Raw genomic sequence first — 22,787 nt, 5'->3', positions numbered from 1 at the left:
TATCTACTTCTTTACCCGCCAGATGTCAGAATGATACAAAAAGAAAACGTGCTTGCGTAGTAGAATGCGCGAGTTAGTAGTATATATGTAGGTTATGTCGTAGAAGATGCATGAGGGTGGATCGTTTGATCGTAACCGTACCAAAGCAATAATATGTGAGAATCAGAAATAACTCTAAAGTCATGTTGCGTAATATATAGTCGAAGTAATCAGAGTGAATATTAGATAGCTACTAGCTAAAGTAGGTTCCTTGATGACTAACGTCTCGATTAGAGAGGTTATGTTACCGAACTGGCCATCAATACGATTTCACGTCCGTTTGTTAACTTCATGACCCGTGCTATGATTCTCCGATCACAATGAAGAATTCGAACAACAAAGAAACCATAAATCTCCTTGATCTGTTATCGGAAAGTGATTCCGATATATCGGACTTGGATCTTACACCTAGAAAGAAGAAAGTTAAACGGTAAGAAAAAATGCGCGTTTTTCAAACCTATGTGTAAGCTTTCAATTAAATTTGAAGTTCTAAGTATGTAAATTATGTGTAAAATATAATACCATGTTACAGGAAACATCGATCAAATGCCACAGCAAAAACGAAGCAGACTGATTCTTGTGGATGTAGCAAGTCTGATATGAGGATCATATCATTGTGGTTGGCAGCAGTCCTAATTACATTTTGGTTGATAGCACTGTCCTGGCTGGCTGTTATTTTATATGGAGAAATTAAAAGGATGGATATCTCTATAAAATCAGGTAAACACATAATTCTTTGTTTATGCATGTTGTCAAGTTCATATTGATACTGATGATTGATTGTGACTGATAATTATTAAAATTACTTTATGCCGCTTTTATTCTGGAACTGATACTGGGAAAAATTCAAAGAATCATAGTGTTATTGTAAAGTAATATTAGTAAACTTGACTTAATTTATAATTTATGAACTTTATTATATTCATTTCTACTGCTTGATTCAAAGTAACAAAAACTTGCGAACTAATGCATATATTTATAAAATCTTCATACTTATCTCATGTGAATGTAATTCATACTATGAAATTTTCGAGTAAAAATTCCTTTGGTGAAATATAGGTGGAATATTTTTGAATTTCCAATATACAAATGTCTATTTTTGCTATTTTCAACAACATCGTAAATTTAGGTCGGCGTTCATTATAAAGCAGTGTATTCGACAGTAAAGATCCTACAAAAAAGTTTAAGACATAAATAGTCATAAATAGGAACACTTTTGTTTCGGTTCATTCACTTCCGCTAAAATTATTCTTGAATCTAAATATCGATCGTTTAATGTAAAATTTAAACGTTGTGATGTTTAATGTTTTCAAGTTCAGTTTAATTTATATTTCCCATTTTTTTCATTTAAAAATGCCATATTTTTCTTTTTCTCTTTTACAATTTTTCCACAAAATCGAGATAATATTCGATATGCGATTTCATTTTTTCAATATACATTTACAGTTGCGACACATCAATATCTATCGAATCTTATCGGTCGCGTTATCGCTGACAACGGCTCTATTTTTCTATTTTTACGAATCTCGCGCGTTGCTGTTTTTCCTTCTCTTTCGTTCCTATTTTACTCTGTTTCTTCCACTTCGTATTAATTCAAAATTCCCTATTACCGCGAATTGTTATCATAGGGACCCCTAGCAAATAGACCGAGCACGGTCGCGTACCAACCCTCAGTCAGTCGATATCTTGCGCACAGCGCGAGTGGTACGCGGTGAGATAGCAGAGGCGTTGTCTACGTTCTTCGTCTCGTATTCTATCGTTCGTAGCCTTTAATAATTCCATTTAACAAATAATGCTCGTTGATTCATTTAACAGTCTTCAATTTATTAAAGCGGTATATTAAGTTATAAATCGTGTGTTAGTACGATTTGTCGTTCCTGTATTGTGGAGTTTGTGACTCGTGAATCGATTAGAGAATCGTATGTATAATTTATACCGGACGTAGGTCAAGTTCCGCATGCACCAAGTGCTCGTGGTTTTTGGTGTTTGAAACGTTCGATGGTCGACAGGTGTACACGGTTCTATTCCTCTTTTATTGATTCCCAATCGTTCAGCGAACACATAGAAGTGTCTTTAATAGAGTGACGTACGAAAAGTCTTGTGTCTATCTCATAGGGGTGGATATACGAGGGGGTCGATTTGCTTAAGTAACCCCCGCGACTATGACGGATACGTAACACTTGCGATCACGTACACTATCGCTTGAGAATATCCGCTCCTTCCTAATTTTTCACAAGATATAACTTAGTCCTTAAAGCATATCCTTAAAGGAAATCGCGTTAATCCTCAATTGGTATCGTTGAGTAGTGTATACACAATAAATACATGCGATAATTAACCGTATTTCATATGTTAGAACTGTTTAATATACTTTGATCGTTTATTCTATTGCACTTTGGTCATTTTGTCTGTCATTCTTTTTGTTTACTCATACAGAAATCATAATTGAAGCTATTTAAGTCTATACCCATCATAAGAGATATGAAAATGGTATTTATAATAATTATATTATTTTCCTAATTGGTTTTATCAAAAACATAATCGTTTAATTTGCTTGGACAGCGTGTCAAAATAATTGTTACTCCACAGGTTGATTTAATTACTTCCGTGTATACCGAAAATTGGAAATGGTATATAAATTGAATACTTCTCGTTATTATTTGAAAATATTACGCAAAAATATTTCTAAATAATTGAACAATAAAGAAATAGATCACTATAATTTCAAAAATGAAAAATGACTAAAATTTTACAAAAAATTTTGATTTAGTTTCAAAGGTTAGGTTATGGTTATGTTTTGATATAAAATCAAGACGAATCTTCGTAAAACTGTTTGTAAACGAAAGAAAATGACTTTGAGCCAACGGATTTCCCGATTTCCTCTGTCTTGTAATCTGATACTTCGTGAATCATTACATCATATGAAATAATTAAGGTATCACCTACACTTTGTATTAATTGGTCGTGAGATGTAGGAGATGCAAATAGACTATTGAATTATATTGACAGACGGTTAATCGCCTGTCAATGTAATTATCATTGAATTAATAATAGAACTACAACCATCTAGAATTACTTAGAGTAATACATAACATATGAATAGATGAAATTTCTGTTTTAAAAATGTACTTTCTAAATTTTTATGAGAATTCCCCCGAACGAGGTTGTACATATTATTTGATACAGCTCTGGAATTGATAAGATATAGGCGTTAAAAACAGCAGAAATTCGCAAGTTGTGACTCTATGTCTTGAATAAAATATAACGAACAAGTATTTAAAGCAACATAGGAAATTAAAATAGTAATTGATAATTTTATTACATTATCAATTACAAATTAATTTTTTTATATATATGATTAAAGAAATTCGTTTCATTAACTATATATTATAACATGTTAAACTTTGAATATTTTATTTATTTTAGCGTATCATATGCTTTTTATGAATTTTTGCAATTTCAAATTTCCTATAAATGTATGAACATTCGCAGTTTAGTTACTATTTTTACGAATTATTTTTGAGTGGCTATTTCTAAAAACTTTCAAATAAATTCGTTAAAAGTTTTTCATTACAGCAAGATAAGGTAATAGAATTAAAAGTTAAGAAAAGCTATTAATTAATGAAACAATTACTGTACTACTAATTTAAAAAGACTTCGATATAGGTGCATAATTATCCAAAAAATCGAGTTTATCGTCCCGGATCAATTATCCTAATCGATTTTTAATTGATAATATATTCTTAGTCTAGCCTATGAATAATATATCGTAAGATTTACTCGAAATTGAGCAATATCATAAAGAAAATTTCCTCTTCGATCGATGGAGGGAGAAAAAATAAAGAATAAAGAACAAAAAAGTTGTATAGAAACCAATGAAACGTTCGATTTTTCATTTGGATGTTTTGCACTGTTGTGCAAACGTAATCTGAGATGGAAGCGGCGCAACGCGATTAAGTGGCGTCGTCGATCGCTGCTAATCGCGAGTACCGTGATGATATTTGTGTCGCTCGTTGCATATTACCGTGAAGTCATGCGTGCTCGGCTTTCGCGTAATTGGAGACTTCTAAGGAGGTGTATGAAATCAGAAGTGCATGGGTCATTTTGGATATTAGTAGAGATATCCATTTTTTGATCAGCATTACTGCTTTTAAGAATTCTATAATTTCTCGTTGGAGAAAGGACTAATCTTACAAAGTCTTTTACAATTGTACCACGATTAGTAAGATACTTTAAATATAAGAGTTTTATTACTACAATCTACTTTTAAAGACTATAATTTCTTTTTTTGAAAATTTTTATTTCTGTAGTCCTTTTCAATGTTACCATTACTGAGATGCTCTAAATATAAGTATTCTATTATTTTTTTATAGTTTTATTTTTGATCCAATATTTTTTCTATAATTTCTCTATAACAGAATTTCTATTTTTATAGTATCCCCTTCTTTTTCTCTCTTTTTTTTAAAGAGAATTCTATTTCCGAATGGAATAAGTTATTCTTGAGAAAAATGTGATGTTTGAATAGTCAAAGACATTCACTCGTGAGGATTCTATTTTTTAGGCGAAATCATTGAACATTCTATACCACATTAATTATAGTTCTATCGAAGTTTTGTTCCTTTTATGGAGCTTTCATTTGTTCAAGATTACATATTCTTGTGAAGTATATCTTTTTTGATTTTTTTACTTCTTACTTGGTTAAAAATTATAATATTTCGTTTTTTGTTCTTTTTTTCATGATTTCTTTTGAAATTTCTTTCTTTACTCGAGATCTTTCACTCTTGCAATATCAAAGTTCTATATTTTTATATGTTCTCTTTTTTCATCCCGTTTGTTGTTTCTCTATCTTCCATTTTTTTGCATTCCTCTGTATCCGGATGTCTCCTTGCTTACTGCAAGAAAAAAGATACTGTTGATTATATCTTTTATTTCCACAAAGAAAATACATAGCAATTTACAAGTGCTACAAATAAATTGCCCGCTTGAAATTCAATGATATAATGATAAAAATGTAGAAAATAGTAAAATATAGATGCAAAAGTATGAAACTTTTAAATCATATGGAATTATAGAGATCCGAACAAATTTTTATTGAATACTTAGTTTTCCCTTATCTTCATCTCAGAAGCGTCAGTTTCTGCTCAGGAACATTCCAAACATTTACCGAATCATTTGTCTTTCGCTCCCTTGTTTTATTGTCCAATTTGTAGATAAGGTGCACAGTGGAGAAACCTAATGGCGCCATAAAACGTTTATTAAACCCATATTCTGATATGTGAGAAGTACTTACAGTTAATTAGAGTCGGATACCAATCGCTATTATCTAAACTTCCAACAAATATAAAATAAGAATATTTTTTCAACTTCATGTCTTCATGGAAAATTAATTTTCCATTTTTCCATCCAGGTCTACCAGTTAATAGGTTGTGTAGGTGATTAACTTTAATTTATTTCCAGTTTTTTATGTAAATAGAATCGTTAGGATATTTTTTCCACCAAGTCCAACTTATTTTGTATGAAATATTTATGAAGTAGATTACTGGGAGTATAACGTAATACGTATTATCTTTATTTATTTTCTTGGCTTTTTTTTTTATTTACAAACACGTATTCATATATTTTATAAAGCTTATTTCTTGCTTGCTTATTATTGTAGTGTTATATTTTAGTAACTTTCTTTCATCTTTGGATCATTGATGACACTAATAGCTTTCTAATTCGACATATTTCCTCTTACATGGAATAAAAGCTACAATATGTGTGAAATTAAATATTCTACAATTTAGTAATTTGTAATAACTTTTATTAATAATTTAATAACTTACGCTTCTCTAAGCGAAATTGTGATCGATTGAAGGTTAATACGTTTATAACTCTCTGCATATGTATAACAACTGCAATATCTGTAACGATTTCCATATTATAGCAAGGTCTTGACTTGACCCTCTGTAATGTCATACAATTTAAAAGTTCTTTAAGAGCAAGTTATTCATTTGCGGAAATAAAGGCTAAAATAAAGATAAAAAGTATAAATACATGTTTTCAATTATTGTGTCTAAACAAAAGTATAGATTAAAAACTAAATATACTTCAACTTCCTCACATTCTTCAAACATACTTTTAAAAACAAACGAGCGATCGACTCATTATATTATAATCGACTCATATCATTTAAAACAAAAATTCCATTTTCAGAACATTAATTATAACGCAGTCAATACTAACCAACACATCCAATTACAAGCATTATTAAAAACTTTCCTTACTATAACAGTAAAATAACCATCATAACTCGACGACAACCACATCTGGTCCATTGTTCTCCATTCTTTCTCGCTAGATACACGATCACGCGCGTTCAATTTGCTTTTGTATGAATGTATATACCTGCACAAATATGTACTCAGAACGATGTTCATTCATGTGGTAGTGTATTCGTACGGATGTTACCTGTATACGTTGTCAGGTACGACGGGCAGACGATGATAAGAGAACCCGCAGTATGAAACGTTTCGTGGTGATGTTCGGTTCGTGTCGCGATTCCTCTTGTTCCATCACGCCTTTCTTCATGTTTTTCTCCTTGTCCATGACAGTGATCAATTGCGAATCCTGAGTTTCGTAATACGACGACGACGATATATCTACAAGTAAACAAATAGTGACGATTCATAGTGTAAGATTTACAATGTCCTTTTCGATTGATAGAGGTCTTTTTAGTATTCTATTGAGTTTCGTTTCGAATTTGTTATGTCCCAATCTTATTTTAGTTTCAACCTAGAGAAAGACTCATGTTTTAAGAAAGTCTTCGGCACACAATTGATGCGAGAAATCGCGTGTATCGTAATAATGATTCTTTCATATTTTTTACAAATTAAAAAAATTTTTTAACAATAGAAAGATACGATTCGGTAGAATATGACGCAGGAATTCTTCGAGTTTTATCATAAGTTTCCTTCCATCTGGTTTAGTTCCACTGGCGGCTTCCGGTCGATGTTCGTGGGTTGAGGAGTTGGAGTGCTTGGTGTTATGACGTCGTTGTAGCCATAGTTTAACTTCAATTATCTCCAGAATTATTGAATTCGTTTAAATGACGATTTTTTATCTTTACAACCGGGGAAAAAAGTGCCCCTAAGATAAAATAACGTATTCATAAAATTGTGATTTTATACTTTGCTTTAGGCAATGTTATGTCAATGTTATGTTATGTGCTATAGATATCAGTTGCATTATACTTAAGAAATCATTAACAATCTACGTAATACTTATAATCTATGTAAATCTAAACATCAATTTATAATGCACATATATTAATTCTGCATCACATCTTATATGATTAAAATTCATACTTTACTTTAATTACAGTTTCAATTTTCTTTAATAAATCAATATTAAGGCACATTTATAATTAGCCGCTAATAATTACAAACATTTTAACAACAACAAAAAATTGCGAACTACGTAAACTATACATAATTTACATAAACATTTAAATTATTTTAGATTATTTTACTTCGCATTGAATTTTAAAATTCATATTGGAGGATGTGTAAAATTCAACTTGCTAAAGTTCGATAGTCCTTCACTTGATAGTGTTGCGTTGCTAACAACGCATATGTAAAATGTACATACATTCAAGTGCTTTATTCGATTTTCCTTATCTAACGAGTCGACTACCTTGAACGATTTCGACTGATACACTTAAATTGTTTACAATCATCGTGGTCGTGTTATCGTACCTTGTGCCCATTTTTTTATGTTTTTTCCTTCTTTTTTTCGTTTCTCCTTCCTCCTTTCTTGCTGTTCCTCGTTTTTTCTTAGCTAGTCGAGTTTCTGTTTGCCGTCGCCTTTCTGGTGTGCTTTTGTTCCTCCTGACCTCTTTTCGTACCACTCGAGGGCCGATCCCTTGCTGTTGTAGCATCCCGATCAATCGATCGATATTGCGATACGGGGGTATGCTGAAGAAATCGTTGACAGATTTTTAGAAGCTTGACTATGATCGATTGTTCTCCCGATGAAAGAATTTTTGAACAATAGAGGAGCTGAAAAAAAAAATGGGAATATAGAATCTTTCGAAGAGTGTTTGGATATCCAGATGTTGAGAAAAATCTAGGAATACAAATTTTGAAAAGACAGAGGTGGTCTGTACGGTAAACGAATTTCTCAATAATTGAAAAATTGAGAATATTTGCAAATACACTGTACAATTCTCTTAATTTTAACAAACATACATTTAGATAATTGTAAATTATTAAATAATTAATGAATTCACAGTCATAGGACATATAATGAGAATGCTAAATACTCAAAGAGTTAGAAGAAGCTATTACGCTATTGTCTAGTTTTTCCAAATTTTTAAAATTCACTCTAGTCGTTTCTCATAAAACTGTTACATTATAAAAATACTATACAATATCTCAAACAAAAAAAATGGAACGGGTCGAAACATATATCTTGATGTGCAAACTCAACTGTTTTTTAGAGGAAATGATCACGCGATACGATACCAATGAATATTCTATTCGCGGAAACGATAGGATCGGAAAAATGTGATCACAGAGCTGTGAATTATAGATCGTCGCGTTCTCGCAGTTTGAAACGGTGAAAACGCGACCGAATTTTAAGCACGGAAATGAACCTGCTGCGAACGATTATCAACGTGTGTGTATCGTGCAAAGGTTGATAAAGAAGTATAGAGAAACAAAGAAAGAAAAGAAAGAAGGGTCTCCTCGTGCGCGACAAGCTCGCGTGAAACGAAACGAAGATAGGCGGTTCGGTGTTGCTTGAGATGGACTCAGTGGCGGTGACAGTGCCCCTTCGTCAGCCGACGAAGAAGATGAAGAAACGGAAGGAGCTCGATGCCTTGGCGCCTCCGCATATTGTTTCCCGCCGGAGTTCCGGAAAACGTAGCTCTCAAGTACGTATCGATTGACCGTGGCCAAAAATGTTCTCTGAAATGAAATGGAATCCTTTGTAAAATTTTTCGAATTTGTAAAAATTTAGATTTTCAAAGGAAATGTATTTTGAAATCGAAGACTTGTATATGCATTTAGGTAATAAGATGATTTTTAATAAGAATGAAATATTCTTTATAAAGTGATTACCGTTTGTAAACCTTCTTGTAAACATTGAAGCCTTTTTAGGAAAATGTTTTCTTAAATTGAGAATTGTATTTGTGTTTAAATGCTAGAGGCGTTTTCTGATAAGAATAAAATACCTTCTAAAATTTCGTTTTTTAAATTTCTTAAATCTATAACACTTGACATTTCTTTAAAGTTAAAACATATTCATAAATTATTTCGCGCTTTGATTGAATCATCAGAAAATAGCTAATTAGACCGACGAAAGTTTTAGAACAAATATAAAATTTTGAAATTTGAAATGGAAATATGTATTGCTTATATAATTTCTTATTTTAAGTAGTTTATAACAATTAATAAAAACAAATATAAATACTTATATAATATTTTATGTTTTGGATAAACTGCGAATAAGATGGCTACTTAAGGTATAGCAAGAGATACTTAGTGAGAATTTCTGGATAAATCTGAAATTTTACCAAACTGGAATTGGAAATGTTCTCAATGGAAATACAGAATATTCACGATTTGATTAATTTGTAAAATGTGAAATGTATGAAATAATTATGAAATGTATGTGCAATATGATAATATGTATGATAATGTACATCAATAATAATATATAATATAACATCAATAATATTTACTTTGGTTATAATATTATATATAATAGGTGATATTAATAATGTATAAAATGTTGTTTCGTGGAAAAGTTTGTACTAACAGTAAGCAGAGAGTGGATAAGAGACTTATATGTAAGAGGATTAGAGAGAATGTAGAGTTTATAGACAAGTAGTACAGGATTTTATCTAATTGGCACATTTCCTGACTGTTTCACCTTTATTCTGTTTGCTTCTAATTGGCTTTTCTTTGCTACTTTATGTATAATACTAAATATCAAATGTTTAATCTTGTTAAAATTATGTGAATAATTGTTCTAAGTACTCAATACTCTAAGTATTCATCTTGATTCATTCATTCTTTTTGTTGCTTCTTTTTCTGTATAAAATTAAATAATTGTAAATTTTGTTTTTTAATTTTCTTTTCAACAATCAATCTAAAACGACTATAAATTGCATCTTATACAACTGTATGCAATGCGTATATGTTATAGCTATATATTTTCTTATTCATATTATCTTATTCAACTCAATTGACCTTTTCATTGACCACGATACGTCTATCATTCTTTCAGAAGGTTATTTTCTTGTTTGGGCAGTTGGAATAACAAATGGTACCTAAAACAAGTATTTAATTATTATATTTACTTTAAATCCTGAATGGAAGAGAAATTACACTATCTTGAAAACTATCATAAAAAAGAACAAAATTTAACAATATCTGGATTAAGAACCTAACATTTTGTTTTAGTAACAAATTTAGTAACATCTTGCTTTGATCATAAAACATTGGAAGAAATATTTCCATCTCAAAGAACAGATATGTATTGTAACTTCCCAACATTTTAAATAAACAGGCTTAAAAGAAAAACAAAATTAAATTAAAAACAGATTACAAAATAAATGAATAAATTATTTAAAAAATTATAGAGGCGTTTTGAAATAGTATAAATATGAGGAGATTTTGTAAGAAATAAACGTCAAGGAAAAAGGTTTGGAAAAGACAGACTGGGACTGATCATCCTAACAATTTCTAGGAGTTACTATCAGATAGCAGCGACGAACGGTCGGAATACTGGAATATATCGGCTAGAAATGGCCGCAAATGCAGAGGCAGACGAAGTCGAGCTTGTCCTGGATTTTTTAAAGCTTGTAGTGCCTTTCTGGCTTGTGCCTCTGTATTAGCAACCGCTAGTTTAATTTGGCTGTTCATCGACGTTCGTCAGCAACTTACTGCTCTACGGACCGAACTGGACCAAGGTATATTGCATCTTTGAAGAACGCTCACCAGAGAGACTTCTAAAAAAAGAAATACTTTATTTTAGATCCAAGTTAGAATTGAATTAAGGATTTACATATGTATAGGGTATTTCGTTTTAATTTAGATTCTATATTTTGCATAATAAACACGATTCATGATCCTCATTACATAAAACACAGAATACAAATTAAAAATTAAATACCTGAAAAAGATATTTTATTTTAATTCGAATCTAAAATTAAGTTAACAGCTTACATAAAGTTGAAGTAGGTACTTAATCTTAATTTATATTATATATATATATTCCTTTACTTCGGCTTCACAGCCAAAAAAAACTTGTAGTATAAACTTTATAGTATAATTCACACATTATATCTTATCTAATGTATATCTATACATTATCTATTGTATCTATTTTATGTGATAAATACGAAAGAAAAGTTCTTTCATAGGTCCATCATTCAAATTAATTTCATACACTTACCAATTAGGTCGGTTAGAGTAATGTAATTGTAATTTATATTTTGTATTTTACATCATGAAAATTGTTAATGAAATCTATCAAGTAAGATATAGAATTTAAATTAAAATTAAATGTAAAATTAATTCAAACTAATTACCCTGACTTAAATCTAATTTAAACTACTATAATCATCTATAATCCAATGACACAAACTAAGGGGTTGAAATAGATTATTCTTAAATTATATAACTCTACCCAAACTGTAATACGAATCACTTACGATCCAATAATACAGATTGAGTAATACAGTAATTGATTCAATAATAATAGAAATTCGAGAAATTAAGAAAAACTTTAATTGAAAAGGGAAAGAATTCAAGGTGAAGAGTTTAATTAAATTCTTTTCACTTGAAAGTCAAGAACACTTCTTTTATCTTTCGTTTTATTTTTATTTTTTTCATAAATCCAATCACGTTGTTACGTGAATCGATCCCCATATAATCGAGTTCCAGAATAGAAATGCGTCTTGTAACTTCTTTTCTCTTCTTTCATTTTTATACTTCTTTTACTTTAGTTTCCTTTTTAGCAGATTATGTTAATTTGTGGCTCAAAGGCATTTATAAAATAAGGCTGTTAGTCTGAAGCTAAGTACGTAATTCGCTTATAATGCGAGGATCATGGTCGCATAGTAATATGTTTAACCAAGCGAGATCGTCAGTCCGATATGTTGACAAATATTGGATTATGTACTTGGTGTTGATTGGTAGAAATTATTCGAACTATTTTCTGTCAGGTCTTTGAGGATAATTGCGATGCACATCAAGAAAAGTAATTCTTAAGTTAACATAAATCCGATATTCGAATACTGAGATATTTTAAAGTTGATATTAGAGTTGTTGGAGTACCAAGAAATTTTAAGTTGGTATCAATACTTGTCTACTTTAAATAAATACATATTAAATTATTTCGATATCACCTACGTCCAACCAAGAATTTTCGGAAGTTTCTTATTATACAAGTATTCTTATTACAACTCGACTTTAAACATTGCTTTATTTGCTTTCGCAATGAATATAAATTCGTAATCAATGATATTTCAAGTATTTGATGAAGTTTATTTATTTTAATCCTCACAGGCCAGATTATGTCTTCAAGACTGATTCCAATAGGAAACAAATAGATTACGATTCGAATATGTTTACTCATCGTACCTGTTTGTTTCTGATTAAAATATTCGATAAGATTTTATCGATTCTAGAATTATTGTATCACGTATAAAAACTCGTATCGAAACGATAAAAAAGAGAAAACAAGATATCGTTTACATTGCAGTTATAGCCGGTAGCGAAGGTGTTCCCGATGCCCTGCAAAAATGTCACTCTCTGTCGAGAGATCTTCAGAACAACCAGAGCATTATCTTCACTCATTTATCAGATCTCAAGCTTCAAATCAATAATTTTACAACGCAGGTAATTTCATAATGCTCGAATTTCTTAAGTGTAATTTCTTAACATAAAAATTTTTTTCTTGGAAATAAAAAAAAAATGATATTCGATAATGATTAATAATTTTTCATTAATAAATATATTAAATATTCTTAATTTACATAGAAAAATTATTAATATGCTATATGGTATAATAAGTGATTTATTTTTACACGAAAATTTATTTACAGCTAGCACTTATTCAACGTATTATGCATCATGCAAAAGGTTGGTTCAACGAGGGCCCAGCATTATTTAAAGTGCAAGGAGATTTGAAGGACCTTTCTAGTAGTGTGGTGTCATTTGGGAGCCAAATACAAGATCTGAGTAGCACAGTAACAACATTGAAAGAATCAAATGCTAGGATACAAGATGTCCAAACAACAATACAACAGAATGTTACCAGTATCAAGGTTCATAATCAAACTTTTCTCATTAAAATTTTCCATAAATGCATAAAAATCTGGTCTACTTGCAATCTACTTCTATATCAAGAATAGAATTTAAAAAATTATTTTTCATTTCTTTTTATTATAGAACACAGTGACAGAATTGTCAAATATTACACAAAAGCCTCAGATATTGATTACAAATGAGACAAAGATAAAGACTGAACAATTGAATGCGACAATCCTACATTTATCTGATAAATTGATGGACATCAATGAAACATTGTCAAGAGCTGTGCAATGGGTGGCAGAAGATCAGAAGAAAGATCATGTAAATGTTTGAGAATTTATAAAAGATGAAAGTTGTGATGTGCTCACTGATTGAAAAATGTGATATGTTTCGCAGGACAAACTGGTATTGCTTCAGGAAACCACTCAAAATGTTAGCATGAAGGTGATATCCTTAGAAAGAGAGTGTGTGAAGACTACCATACTACAATCTGTTAAGGAACTGGATACTCAAGTACGTTTACGTTCCATATGATCTAAAAAATAATTACCTAATATAACTTGTCAGATAACATATGCAGAGACTCTTTATTAAAGATTATTTTTTTGGAGAAAATATTTGTATCTTTTTATAAATTTATAAATGTCGTAGGTGAAAGAAATTCACACAGCTAACGACGAAATTAGCAAGAAAATGAAGCAATTAGAACAATCGTACGATAGTTTAAAAAATTCAACGAGCTTGATATTGGCGGCGATACCGGATATCCAGACCCAAAGGCTGATCAAGACGAAGATTTTGGAGGAGTCGATCGGTGACGTCGCGACCACGGAACAAGATCGCAGTGTGTTAGGTGAGTTCTTTCGTTTAACCGTCATGGACCTTGACTTGAAAAGCAAACGTCTGCTCGTGCAGACGAAACAACAAATATTTGATTTCTCTGTTAGACGTATATATGTACCCGTATTTCTATGTATCCTTCTATTTATAGGAAATTCACATGTAATAAACACATTTCTTTCATTCTAATTTTAGTTTTACTTATTGTAGAATGTTACATTTTCACAATATTGTAAAAAATTTGCAAAATTTTGTAGGATATTGACATAAACGATTATTGAAATATAATGGAAAAATTTTCGAATCCTCAAAAAATAATAAATAAATTTTCGAATTCCTAGGTAATAATAGAATTGATAAAGTCTCCATACATGGATCTTAGTGGAATATAATAATAAACTAACAAACATTAAATAAATTCTTTTTATTTTTCAGTATCAAATGAGGCGCCGTCGAAACGCTTGAGGTCAGATCCGTAAAATGTTTCTAGAGGAATTTATGATATGGTGATGTTCGAGCGGGCTTTCATCTTGTACGATAGCAAAAGTGAATCAGCTGTTTCCTAGGAAGAACATAAGGAGACATTGCGCGTGTGTATGTGTAAATATTAAATAAATTAAGTACGTTGAGAAATTCCATGTATATAGAGAGGTAAATACTTATGACCTGAATCATGTGATCTCTCTTAGTCTCTGTCCCTAAGTGTGCACAGAATGATCTACGAGAATATTTAAGTGGATTATCCTGTTGAATAAAAGAAGGAGAAGAAAAAAAAGATAATGTCTGAAAACTAAGAGCTATTTATAAAAGAGCAATAAGATATACGTTGAATCGTCTAGTACGTACTGTCCAGGTCGAATACCGTGTGACAAATGCCAAATTTTAAAGCACGCCACGGCCTGTAATGCGGCTACCTGAATTTATTCAGATACACCATCGAAAAAGTACAAAGAGCGTTTACACTTGTTCTTGCGTTACAAAACATAGACGAGGAAACAAAAAGGAGGAATAAAACGAAAATAAGCCAAAAAAAAAAGAAATAAAAAATTTAGAAAGCGTATATCCATACTACGATGTCCACTAATTCGCAATAAAGTTTTCTACTCTTCTACTATTTATAGCGCAGCATAGTCTATCGATTTGCCAAATGTTAGAGAGATTCAACAATCTGCGAACATTCTACACGTTTTCGGTTTTCGGTTTGATTGATTTTGTTTTCGGTTATTCATAGATTATTCATCTTTTTAGTAATGACATATTGTAGAGTGTTCAAAACTAAAAGTATGGTGGAAGTGTACTGTCCATGCCTCACCAGAAAGTTTGTTTAGCCAGTATATAGTGAACAAAACGCATTGTGTAGGGTTTTTATTCAACCTAAACAAAAAAGTATAACAAAATGGTAATGTTGTACTTTCATGTTTGTTTATTTTCCTGTACAGGGTGATCATTTTTATCATTTTTAATTTTATTTGTAAGAAAAGGAACTTACAGATGATGTTAAACTATTCTTAAAGTAAATAAGTAGATATATGCGAAGAATATTTTAAGGCCATTTAGATTTTTTAAACAGTATCTTGAAAGAGTCTTAACATTTTTATATTTTAATCTTAATTTTAATCTTTAATCACATACAGTGGCTTATGAAGATATTTGAACATTCGTCACAAAATATTTTTATGTATATATGTGTATTATAAAACATTTTGATATCTCATTATCACTGCAATGAGATCCAACTATCATGATTATATTCAAAATGTTTCGTATAATACACATAACATAAATACATCATAATACATCAAATATTTCTATAAATGTACAAGTACCTCTCGTGAGCCACTATATCTAATGTTTTACCGTCCATCTTGATTTCTTTCAAACGTATTTTGTAAGGTGCGTTCAACTATGTGCAATTTAATGGATCACCTTGTATGAGACAATGTAAATGTACTGTAATCGGTAAACAGTTTGTAATTAGCGTTATTATATTTTAAACGCGCTCTAAACCCATTTGTGTTATGTAAGAGATGATACACGCTAAGTTTCGATTTTTCTCTGCGTTTGAATGTTGTATAGTGATTTTACGCGCGTAGCCATTTTTGGTGGACTGTAGCAATTGTGAATATAGCGTATCTAAACGAGTGTTCGTCTAGTTTAGCGAAGAACGAAACAACCTATTCACAGGTGAAAATGGAAGGTAAAAAAGGAATAATAATGACGAATCGCGTGAGAAAGTTGTATGAAATTGGTATGAATGTATAAAGAGAAAAACAACGCGTATAAACGACAATACGTCGTTGTGTGAATAAAGAATTGATTATTCAGATTCAATTATGCTGTTCTTTTCTCTATTTCCTGTTGCTAGTTTATATCGGATTGTTCGAGAAGTTTATACCATTTTTATTATGAAATTCTATCAAATAATGAAATGTTTGAATAAATACTACTCTTTATTAGATATTAAAAAAGAATTAAGGAGATGCATCCAAAATTCGTTAATAAAACAAGCTTCTTTCCCTTCAGTGAATCTTAGCTGGAATGTTTACCTCTACCTAACTCGTTCATCAAATCTACTAGTATATTCATTATTGTTTTTAATAGTTTTTATAAAACTTAATACTTTTTTATCTTTTACTTATCTTATTTTATGAACAGTATTTACCTTGTCGTGTGTGATTTAAAATTAAATAATGAAATTCAAGACTTACAAAAAGATGGCTAGCTACTCTTCTGGATCTTTGGATTTCATTTATGTAATTTTTCGACTAAAAAAAAAAAATAAACTTTTCATTATTATGTACCTCATTGATAATTCTATGTAGATAAATACGTATAATGAAAATATTTAATTAGCTTAGAAAATTTCGAATTTGTATCTTCAAGATTTCGCGTATAACTGACATGCGTATTTAACTGTTCAAATTGAATTTGTATCACGTAGTTGGTTCATGCTTTTAAATTATCGAGCTATGACATTTTAATAAAGACTTTTAATCATTCAAAATCGCTGAAAGAAAATTGACTGAAGATTGACTCGAGACCCTTTCGATACGAGCGATTTTCTAATTTTCAAATATTCGAAACGTCAACTAAATTCACATCCGAAGGATATGTAGTAATCCTAAAATCGAATTGAATTCTCATTTTATGATAAAAAGGTCAGACGTTAAGTTTCGAAAAATCATATTCGACAACAGTCGAAACAATGACAAATGGTAACAAAGTCTCAAAGAAACAGTCTATCAATACCATTCTTCTTAGCGGGTTCCCTTCTACTAACAACAAGACTATTATTTTCTATCTTACTAAAAATAATTCGTAGAATAGTCGAATGTCACGAAAATTTTCACATGTGTTGGCTTTAAACCTTGAATAATACATCAACCGATTTCATTACGTTTCTCACGAGTATCGGATCGGTGTTGTCTCTATCTAGGAGATTATTGCGTGGTCTGTGTTTGACATCTGCGCATTTCTCACGCTCATTCGGAGGAAAAATCAAAACAATCAATATGGCGGATCCGAACAACGAGGCTGCATCGTCGAGTAGCGTTTCGGAGCAGGCCCCGTCGGCCACCCCGATTCGCGACGATCTCGAAAAAATCGAGGACTTCCTTGAGCCTGATAAAAAGCGTCGCAAACTGTCACGGAACGATGGGAAAACCGAACAAAAGTTGGAACACCGTTTGGGCGGCATCCTCTGCTGCGCAGTTTGTCTCGATTTACCCAAGGCGGCCGTTTATCAGGTAAGTTTTCGAATTATTATTGCTTCTTAATATTTTCTGCCATTCTTTCGATACGTGCCACACTTTGGCGCTATCTACGATATTTTTTACGAATGATACGTTCTATTGATCCGGTATATACTGTGGATTTAACGTGACATGACGTCGTTCCTCTAACAACGTCGTTTCTTTCTATCCGACATTTTCACCCGAGGACGATGGGTGCACTTCTCTTCGTCGATATGTATGTTATACATAATACGTACGTATAGATGTTATCGAGCAAGAATTATTTTCATTAATTCACGTTCACTATGCACACTATGCACCGTGACAATTTGTTGACATTTCTCTACACGAAATCGTCTTTTGTTGTTTTCGGTTTTATGGCTCTAACTTGGCAGTAGTAACTTTTCATTGAAGTGCAAATATATGTCGATCGCGATGGAATACAGTAAAAACTTAATAAATGATCATTCAAATAATGAAAGTAAAATTAAAATAAAGGGGATACAAAAATGAAAATATATTTTTAACAGTTAAATGTGTGTTTGAAAAAAGCAGAAATATTTCTGGAGTTATTATCGCTTCTTATTCAAGACTTGTGTTTTGTAATATACCTATATATATATTTTATTACTGATTACAGTTGAGTTATATTTTTAATCGATTAATGACAGTCTTTAATACTACTTTGTTTCTGTGTTAAATTCTTTCTCTCTCACTCTGCCCATTTTTCTTACCTTCCTTTTCTCTTGACGATTATAACATATGTATTGTTCAATAGTTTGTCTTTATAGTAAGATTTTATTTTTCTAATATTGCAGGAATTGTTATAATCATGCAGATGATAATTTCATTTTTAAGTTTTGATCTTATAAGTATTTAAGCTATTTTTATTACTATTAGAAATAAAATATGTTTATCAATTGTCTTCTTTAAGATAATAATAATATAATTACAGGTAGGTAACTATATGCTCTTTCTTAATAAGAGTGGTATTGAACATTTGAAAAAAACAGATGTATGAAGAACAGCCTTTAATTTGCTAAATACAAATATTATGATTTCCAATTATACTATTTTTCATTGTTATACATATTTATAAAGTTCAACAAAATCTGACTGATGATAAAAAACATCCTTATATACAATATACTCTTACAAAATAATTTTTTGCAATGGAATTTCTAAATATTTAGCATTTATAGTAAATATACTGCCTAAGTGTTTTTTCTTGTATAATTTGTATTGTAAAGGTGACATCAAATCTATGATAAACATATCTATGCATGCATGTAAAGTAATTCTCACTATGATGTACATTAATGGCGAATTTTTAACTCATGCGAGCAATATGCAGATATATCAAAGAGAATTATTGTATGTATGCATGCCCAAGCAATGACCCCTTTTTTAGTAACATTTATTTACAGAAGCTCCTCTGTTAATTAAATTTGTAGCATTTCATTCTACCTGTACTCTATTTATATTTTGTCCTTAGTTCTTTTTTCAATTTTATTCATGGAAATATATATATATGTAACATATTCTATATTCACTATCTTCATTAACTGTAAAACAGTGGGAAGAATGTTGCGTTTATCCCATCATGATAGAGATGCATACATGTAAGTTACTTAGTGCGCTGCCCAGCGCATAATGTACTTTTTATTTTTACTAAGGTATGCAAGTTTGAACGTTGTATTCATGCATTTGTGAACTCGTAGATATTACACAGAATATTTGATTTTAAGCAGTTTAAACATTAACTTCATCCTTGTTGATATTCTAATAAAATCAATTAGGAAAGTGAAGGAGAAAAAAAGAGAAACAGAAATTATTTAAGTCACCAGATCTTTATAGTTTAGCATATAATATAGCAATACATTTTTTCAATTACAAAGTATTATGTTTATTGTAAGAGGTAATCAAGATGAAGGAACCACCCAGATATTAGTTACTAGGAAAAATTTTATTGTAGATTCATGCGAAACTGATGTTTATCAATTATAATTAATAGTGAGAGAGTGAGAGTGAGAGAGAGAAAGCGCATTTCCAGAAAATCTGTATAACATGTATAGTTGAAAAGCATTGAACAAAATAAACATTCTTAAAGGTTATTAGTTAGTTATTTCGCATATGACACCCTTTTTCACTTATCCTACACATCATTATCCTTTTCTCTTCCTTTCTATTATCAATATTGGCAACATTAATGACAATTGCTTTCGGTGATGTTCACATTGTTTTAAACCTACTGGTTTCACAATATGATTACTTGAATTATTAATAGTGTTATTACAATTTTGTGTTTCAGGTTTAAAAACATCAAATTATGGTAATATACATGATATTAGTTTTGTTATTCTAGTTTGGTTAATGTGTTATAAGGGTTGTACATATATATATTTAAAAAAAAGAAAAGTATAAGATGTGACAGCTTGTGCAAAATGAAAAGTTAAATTATTTATTTCAAGTAAAAGTATCTCTTCTCTTCTTTCAATCAATATTAGAACATATATGTTTATTAGAGCTGGCAAATTAAATTTTGCACATAGCTGTACATATATAATATAACAAGATACAACAAGCTAATTAAAGTTATCAACAAAGTTAGGATTATCTTTTACAATATGAAACTAAGAATGCTAGTAATACATGCTGCAACAATGTTCACAGTGTACAAATGGACACTTGATGTGTGCCGGTTGCTTCACTCATGTCCTCGCAGATGCCAGGCTAAGAGATGAAATGGCAACATGTCCCAACTGCAGAATCGAGATCAGCAGAACATCTCCATCTCGAAATTTGGCAGTTGAGAAAGCAGTATCTGAGTTACCAGCAGAATGTCAATATTGTGCAAAGGAGTTCCCAAGGAATTCCTTGGAACGTCATGAAGAGACTATGTGTGAAGAAAGGTAATCAATGTCAGTAAATAGAACTGGATAAAATAATATTAATGTATGTTGTGTGTATGTAGAATATCCAGTTGCAAATACAGTAGAATTGGCTGCCCATGGCGTGGACCAAATCACGAACGTCCAGAACACGAGGCACATTGTGTACATCCGCATCGTTCAGGGCTGGATGTAATGGATGCCCTGCGCGATATCGATGCCCGTACTCTTGAAGAACGTAGGCTGTATGACAATGTCTTTGATCTTTTGTCGTACGAGAAAATCACATTCAACGGTCCGTATCTGTTTCTCGTGTATTAAGGCTATCAATCTCTTACATAGTCTTGTTTAGATGAAAACATTATAAAAAATATTTCACTTTGTTCTGTGCTTTGTTTAGCAGCAGCAGGAACAATCTCTGTCATCAGATTTATCCAAATTAAAATATTTATTTAGACTTCTAGATATCTCATTGGAGTCATTTGAAATATTGAATAAATTCATTTTGTTCTTGCATTTCCTGCTATATTAATAGACGCATAGAGAACGTAGGATAGGAGTTATCTGTAGAATTTCGTCCTTTGTAGATTTACAAATGAAGCCATATCGTACAGATGAATTTGTCCATAAACTGTTTTACGAAACTTCTCGTTTTACGGCATTTAACAATCAATGGGTTGTTAAAGCGAGGATCAATAACAGTCAACGTGATCCTACTCAGAGTTCAGAAAGAGACATGACTTATCAAGTATGTAGAAATTCAAAAATATTTTGCAAAAAACCAATGATTGTCTTTTTAATGAATTTTTTAAATATGCTCTTTAATGTATTATAGTTGATTTTAAAATCAAAGACAACGTATCCACTACCACTTCATTATCTGATATTAAAAGGACCTTTTGGGGACATGAAAGTACAACCAAGAATACACAAATTTGAGTTCACTGACCAGGAAATCGAAAGTCCTTACTTACCTTTACCCTTACCTGATACGGCAGAGTGCAATAGACTCCTCGCTGCAAGAGCTATTAGTTTCAGGTAAGAAATTAACACATACATCTATATATCTTTTATTAAGAAATTCAAAAGAAGAAAGGTTATTTGCTTACATTTTTTTTGTTTCAGACTAATAATGTTCCTGGCATCTAAGTAGCTCGATACAATTGCTGTCAAGATTTTATGGAAAATGAATTATAATTGACACAACTTTTTAGATTTAACAGTGATAAGAACATAGATGACACAGAGGTTTATAACCAATTACTAGTAGTGTTTAACCATAATGATAAAGATAAAGATGCTAATTCTGCTGTAGTCTATACACATATTACATTCAGAAAAAAGTTTCACTACGTTGAAACCGCGAATAGATTGACACAGAGGAAATAGAAAAAATAATTTGCAGATACTTAAAAAAGGGCAATGTCTAATTTCGTTTCTTTCAATTTCTTTCAGAAAATTTTTATTTTTTTTTTATTGACTCTTCCAGTTTACTGGAGCTTTATGTAGATCATTGTTGTTAGACAAGTGTATTAAATTGCGCCGATACTGGTAAGTAGAACTGTTTCACAAACAGAATAGAAAAGGTAGTATGATTTTTCGCGTAGTGATGTCGATCGAAGCGAACAATTTAATGCACATGCCTGTCGACAAAAGCCTATTACAGATTCTTCTATTTACGTATAAATTAACTGTTATTGATGTAAACATCCCAAATCGACATATTGTAATAGAAAAGAATTAAATAAATTTATTATAATTACAAGTTCTAGTTTTTATTTTAAATCCTAACAACATCTATCATCTAACAATGATTCTATTTACATTTTACTTTTAAATTTGCGAAGATTAATCCAATTTGTTGTAATTCGGATAAATTAATGAAAATATTATAGAAAAATATACTTTTAGTGAATAGAGAAAAAGAAGTGATTCAAAATTTTTTAAAAACTTGGAATTAAAATTAAAATTTAATGGTA

At 30.8% G+C, this 22,787-nt stretch overlaps 3 protein-coding genes and 1 long non-coding RNA gene across 12 annotated transcripts; 2 read left to right on the top strand and 2 right to left on the bottom strand.

The window, feature by feature from the left end:
* The first annotated feature begins 98 nt into the window (after positions 1 to 98).
* LOC138187538 (EF-hand calcium-binding domain-containing protein 14) lies at positions 99 to 16,514 on the top strand. Of its 2 annotated transcripts, XM_069128456.1 has the most exons (9): positions 99 to 155; positions 274 to 469; positions 572 to 759; positions 12,793 to 12,929; positions 13,136 to 13,357; positions 13,482 to 13,664; positions 13,740 to 13,856; positions 13,995 to 14,196; positions 14,619 to 16,514. In XM_069128456.1, exons 2-9 carry the CDS (start codon positions 360 to 362, stop codon positions 14,660 to 14,662), a joined length of 1,203 nt encoding a protein of 400 aa, XP_068984557.1. In that variant the 5' UTR covers positions 99 to 155; positions 274 to 359; the 3' UTR covers positions 14,663 to 16,514. The 2 variants fall into 2 exon arrangements, with proteins under 2 accessions (XP_068984557.1, XP_068984556.1); XM_069128455.1 differs by lacking the exons at positions 99 to 155; positions 274 to 469; positions 572 to 759 and adding exons at positions 8,820 to 8,953; positions 10,774 to 10,996.
* On the bottom strand, positions 4,352 to 10,621 carry LOC138187543 (uncharacterized). Of its 8 annotated transcripts, XR_011175190.1 has the most exons (6): positions 10,471 to 10,621; positions 10,275 to 10,354; positions 7,776 to 8,987; positions 6,490 to 6,680; positions 5,865 to 6,426; positions 4,352 to 5,271 (listed from the first exon to the last, which is right to left on the bottom strand). XR_011175190.1 is itself a non-coding variant. In XM_069128466.1 (4 exons), exons 1-4 carry the CDS (start codon positions 6,456 to 6,458, stop codon positions 4,929 to 4,931), a joined length of 345 nt encoding a protein of 114 aa, XP_068984567.1. In that variant the 3' UTR covers positions 4,378 to 4,928. The 8 variants fall into 8 exon arrangements, 1 of the variants encoding a protein (XP_068984567.1); XM_069128466.1 differs by lacking the exons at positions 6,490 to 6,680; positions 7,776 to 8,987; positions 10,275 to 10,354; positions 10,471 to 10,621 and having other exon boundaries at positions 4,378 to 4,931; positions 5,204 to 5,271; positions 5,865 to 5,985; positions 6,306 to 6,458; XR_011175193.1 differs by lacking the exons at positions 7,776 to 8,987; positions 10,275 to 10,354; positions 10,471 to 10,621 and having other exon boundaries at positions 4,381 to 4,931; positions 5,139 to 5,271; positions 6,490 to 6,620.
* LOC138187546 (uncharacterized) lies at positions 10,925 to 17,562 on the bottom strand. Its single transcript, XR_011175200.1, has 3 exons — positions 17,433 to 17,562; positions 16,892 to 16,948; positions 10,925 to 11,035 (listed from the first exon to the last, which is right to left on the bottom strand). It is a non-coding gene; the product is annotated as an uncharacterized LOC138187546 (long non-coding RNA).
* A 41-nt stretch (positions 17,563 to 17,603) lies between these two features.
* Positions 17,604 to 22,573, top strand: LOC138187541 (zinc finger TRAF-type-containing protein 1 homolog). The gene is made up of 6 exons (XM_069128464.1): positions 17,604 to 17,929; positions 20,591 to 20,829; positions 20,892 to 21,103; positions 21,396 to 21,556; positions 21,644 to 21,846; positions 21,934 to 22,573. Exons 1-6 carry the CDS (start codon positions 17,696 to 17,698, stop codon positions 21,959 to 21,961), a joined length of 1,077 nt encoding a protein of 358 aa, XP_068984565.1. The 5' UTR covers positions 17,604 to 17,695; the 3' UTR covers positions 21,962 to 22,573.
* The last annotated feature ends 214 nt before the right edge of the window (positions 22,574 to 22,787 follow it).

Source organism: Bombus flavifrons, chromosome 15, assembly GCF_040668555.2.
Source record: "Bombus flavifrons isolate JBK064 chromosome 15, iyBomFlav1_principal, whole genome shotgun sequence".
Taxonomy (NCBI): domain Eukaryota; kingdom Metazoa; phylum Arthropoda; class Insecta; order Hymenoptera; family Apidae; genus Bombus; species Bombus flavifrons.
The sequence above is the reverse complement of the archived record's forward strand: the minus strand, read 5'-3'. Positions and strand labels throughout refer to the sequence as shown.

Bases quoted from the DNA above. Each gene is read 5' to 3' on its own strand.
- LOC138187543 (XM_069128466.1), bottom strand. From the start codon at position 6,458: ATGAACATCGTTCTGAGTACATATTTGTGCAGGTATATACATTCATAC. The intron at 5,986-6,305 runs GTAAGGAAAGTT...ATGACATTACAG, and splicing joins ATGGTTATTTTACTGTTATA to AGGGTCAAGTCAAGACCTTG. The intron at 5,272-5,864 runs GTAAGTTATTAA...TGGCGCCATTAG, and splicing joins ACAATTTCGCTTAGAGAAGC to GTTTCTCCACTGTGCACCTT.
- LOC138187541 (XM_069128464.1), top strand. From the start codon at position 17,696: ATGGCGGATCCGAACAACGAGGCTGCATCGTCGAGTAGCGTTTCGGAG. The intron at 17,930-20,590 runs GTAAGTTTTCGA...CAATGTTCACAG, and splicing joins CCAAGGCGGCCGTTTATCAG to TGTACAAATGGACACTTGAT. The intron at 21,557-21,643 runs GTATGTAGAAAT...AATGTATTATAG, and splicing joins AAAGAGACATGACTTATCAA to TTGATTTTAAAATCAAAGAC.
- LOC138187538 (XM_069128455.1), top strand. From the start codon at position 8,825: ATGGACTCAGTGGCGGTGACAGTGCCCCTTCGTCAGCCGACGAAGAAG. The intron at 10,997-12,792 runs GTATATTGCATC...TTTACATTGCAG, and splicing joins ACGGACCGAACTGGACCAAG to TTATAGCCGGTAGCGAAGGT. The intron at 13,857-13,994 runs GTACGTTTACGT...TAAATGTCGTAG, and splicing joins TTAAGGAACTGGATACTCAA to GTGAAAGAAATTCACACAGC.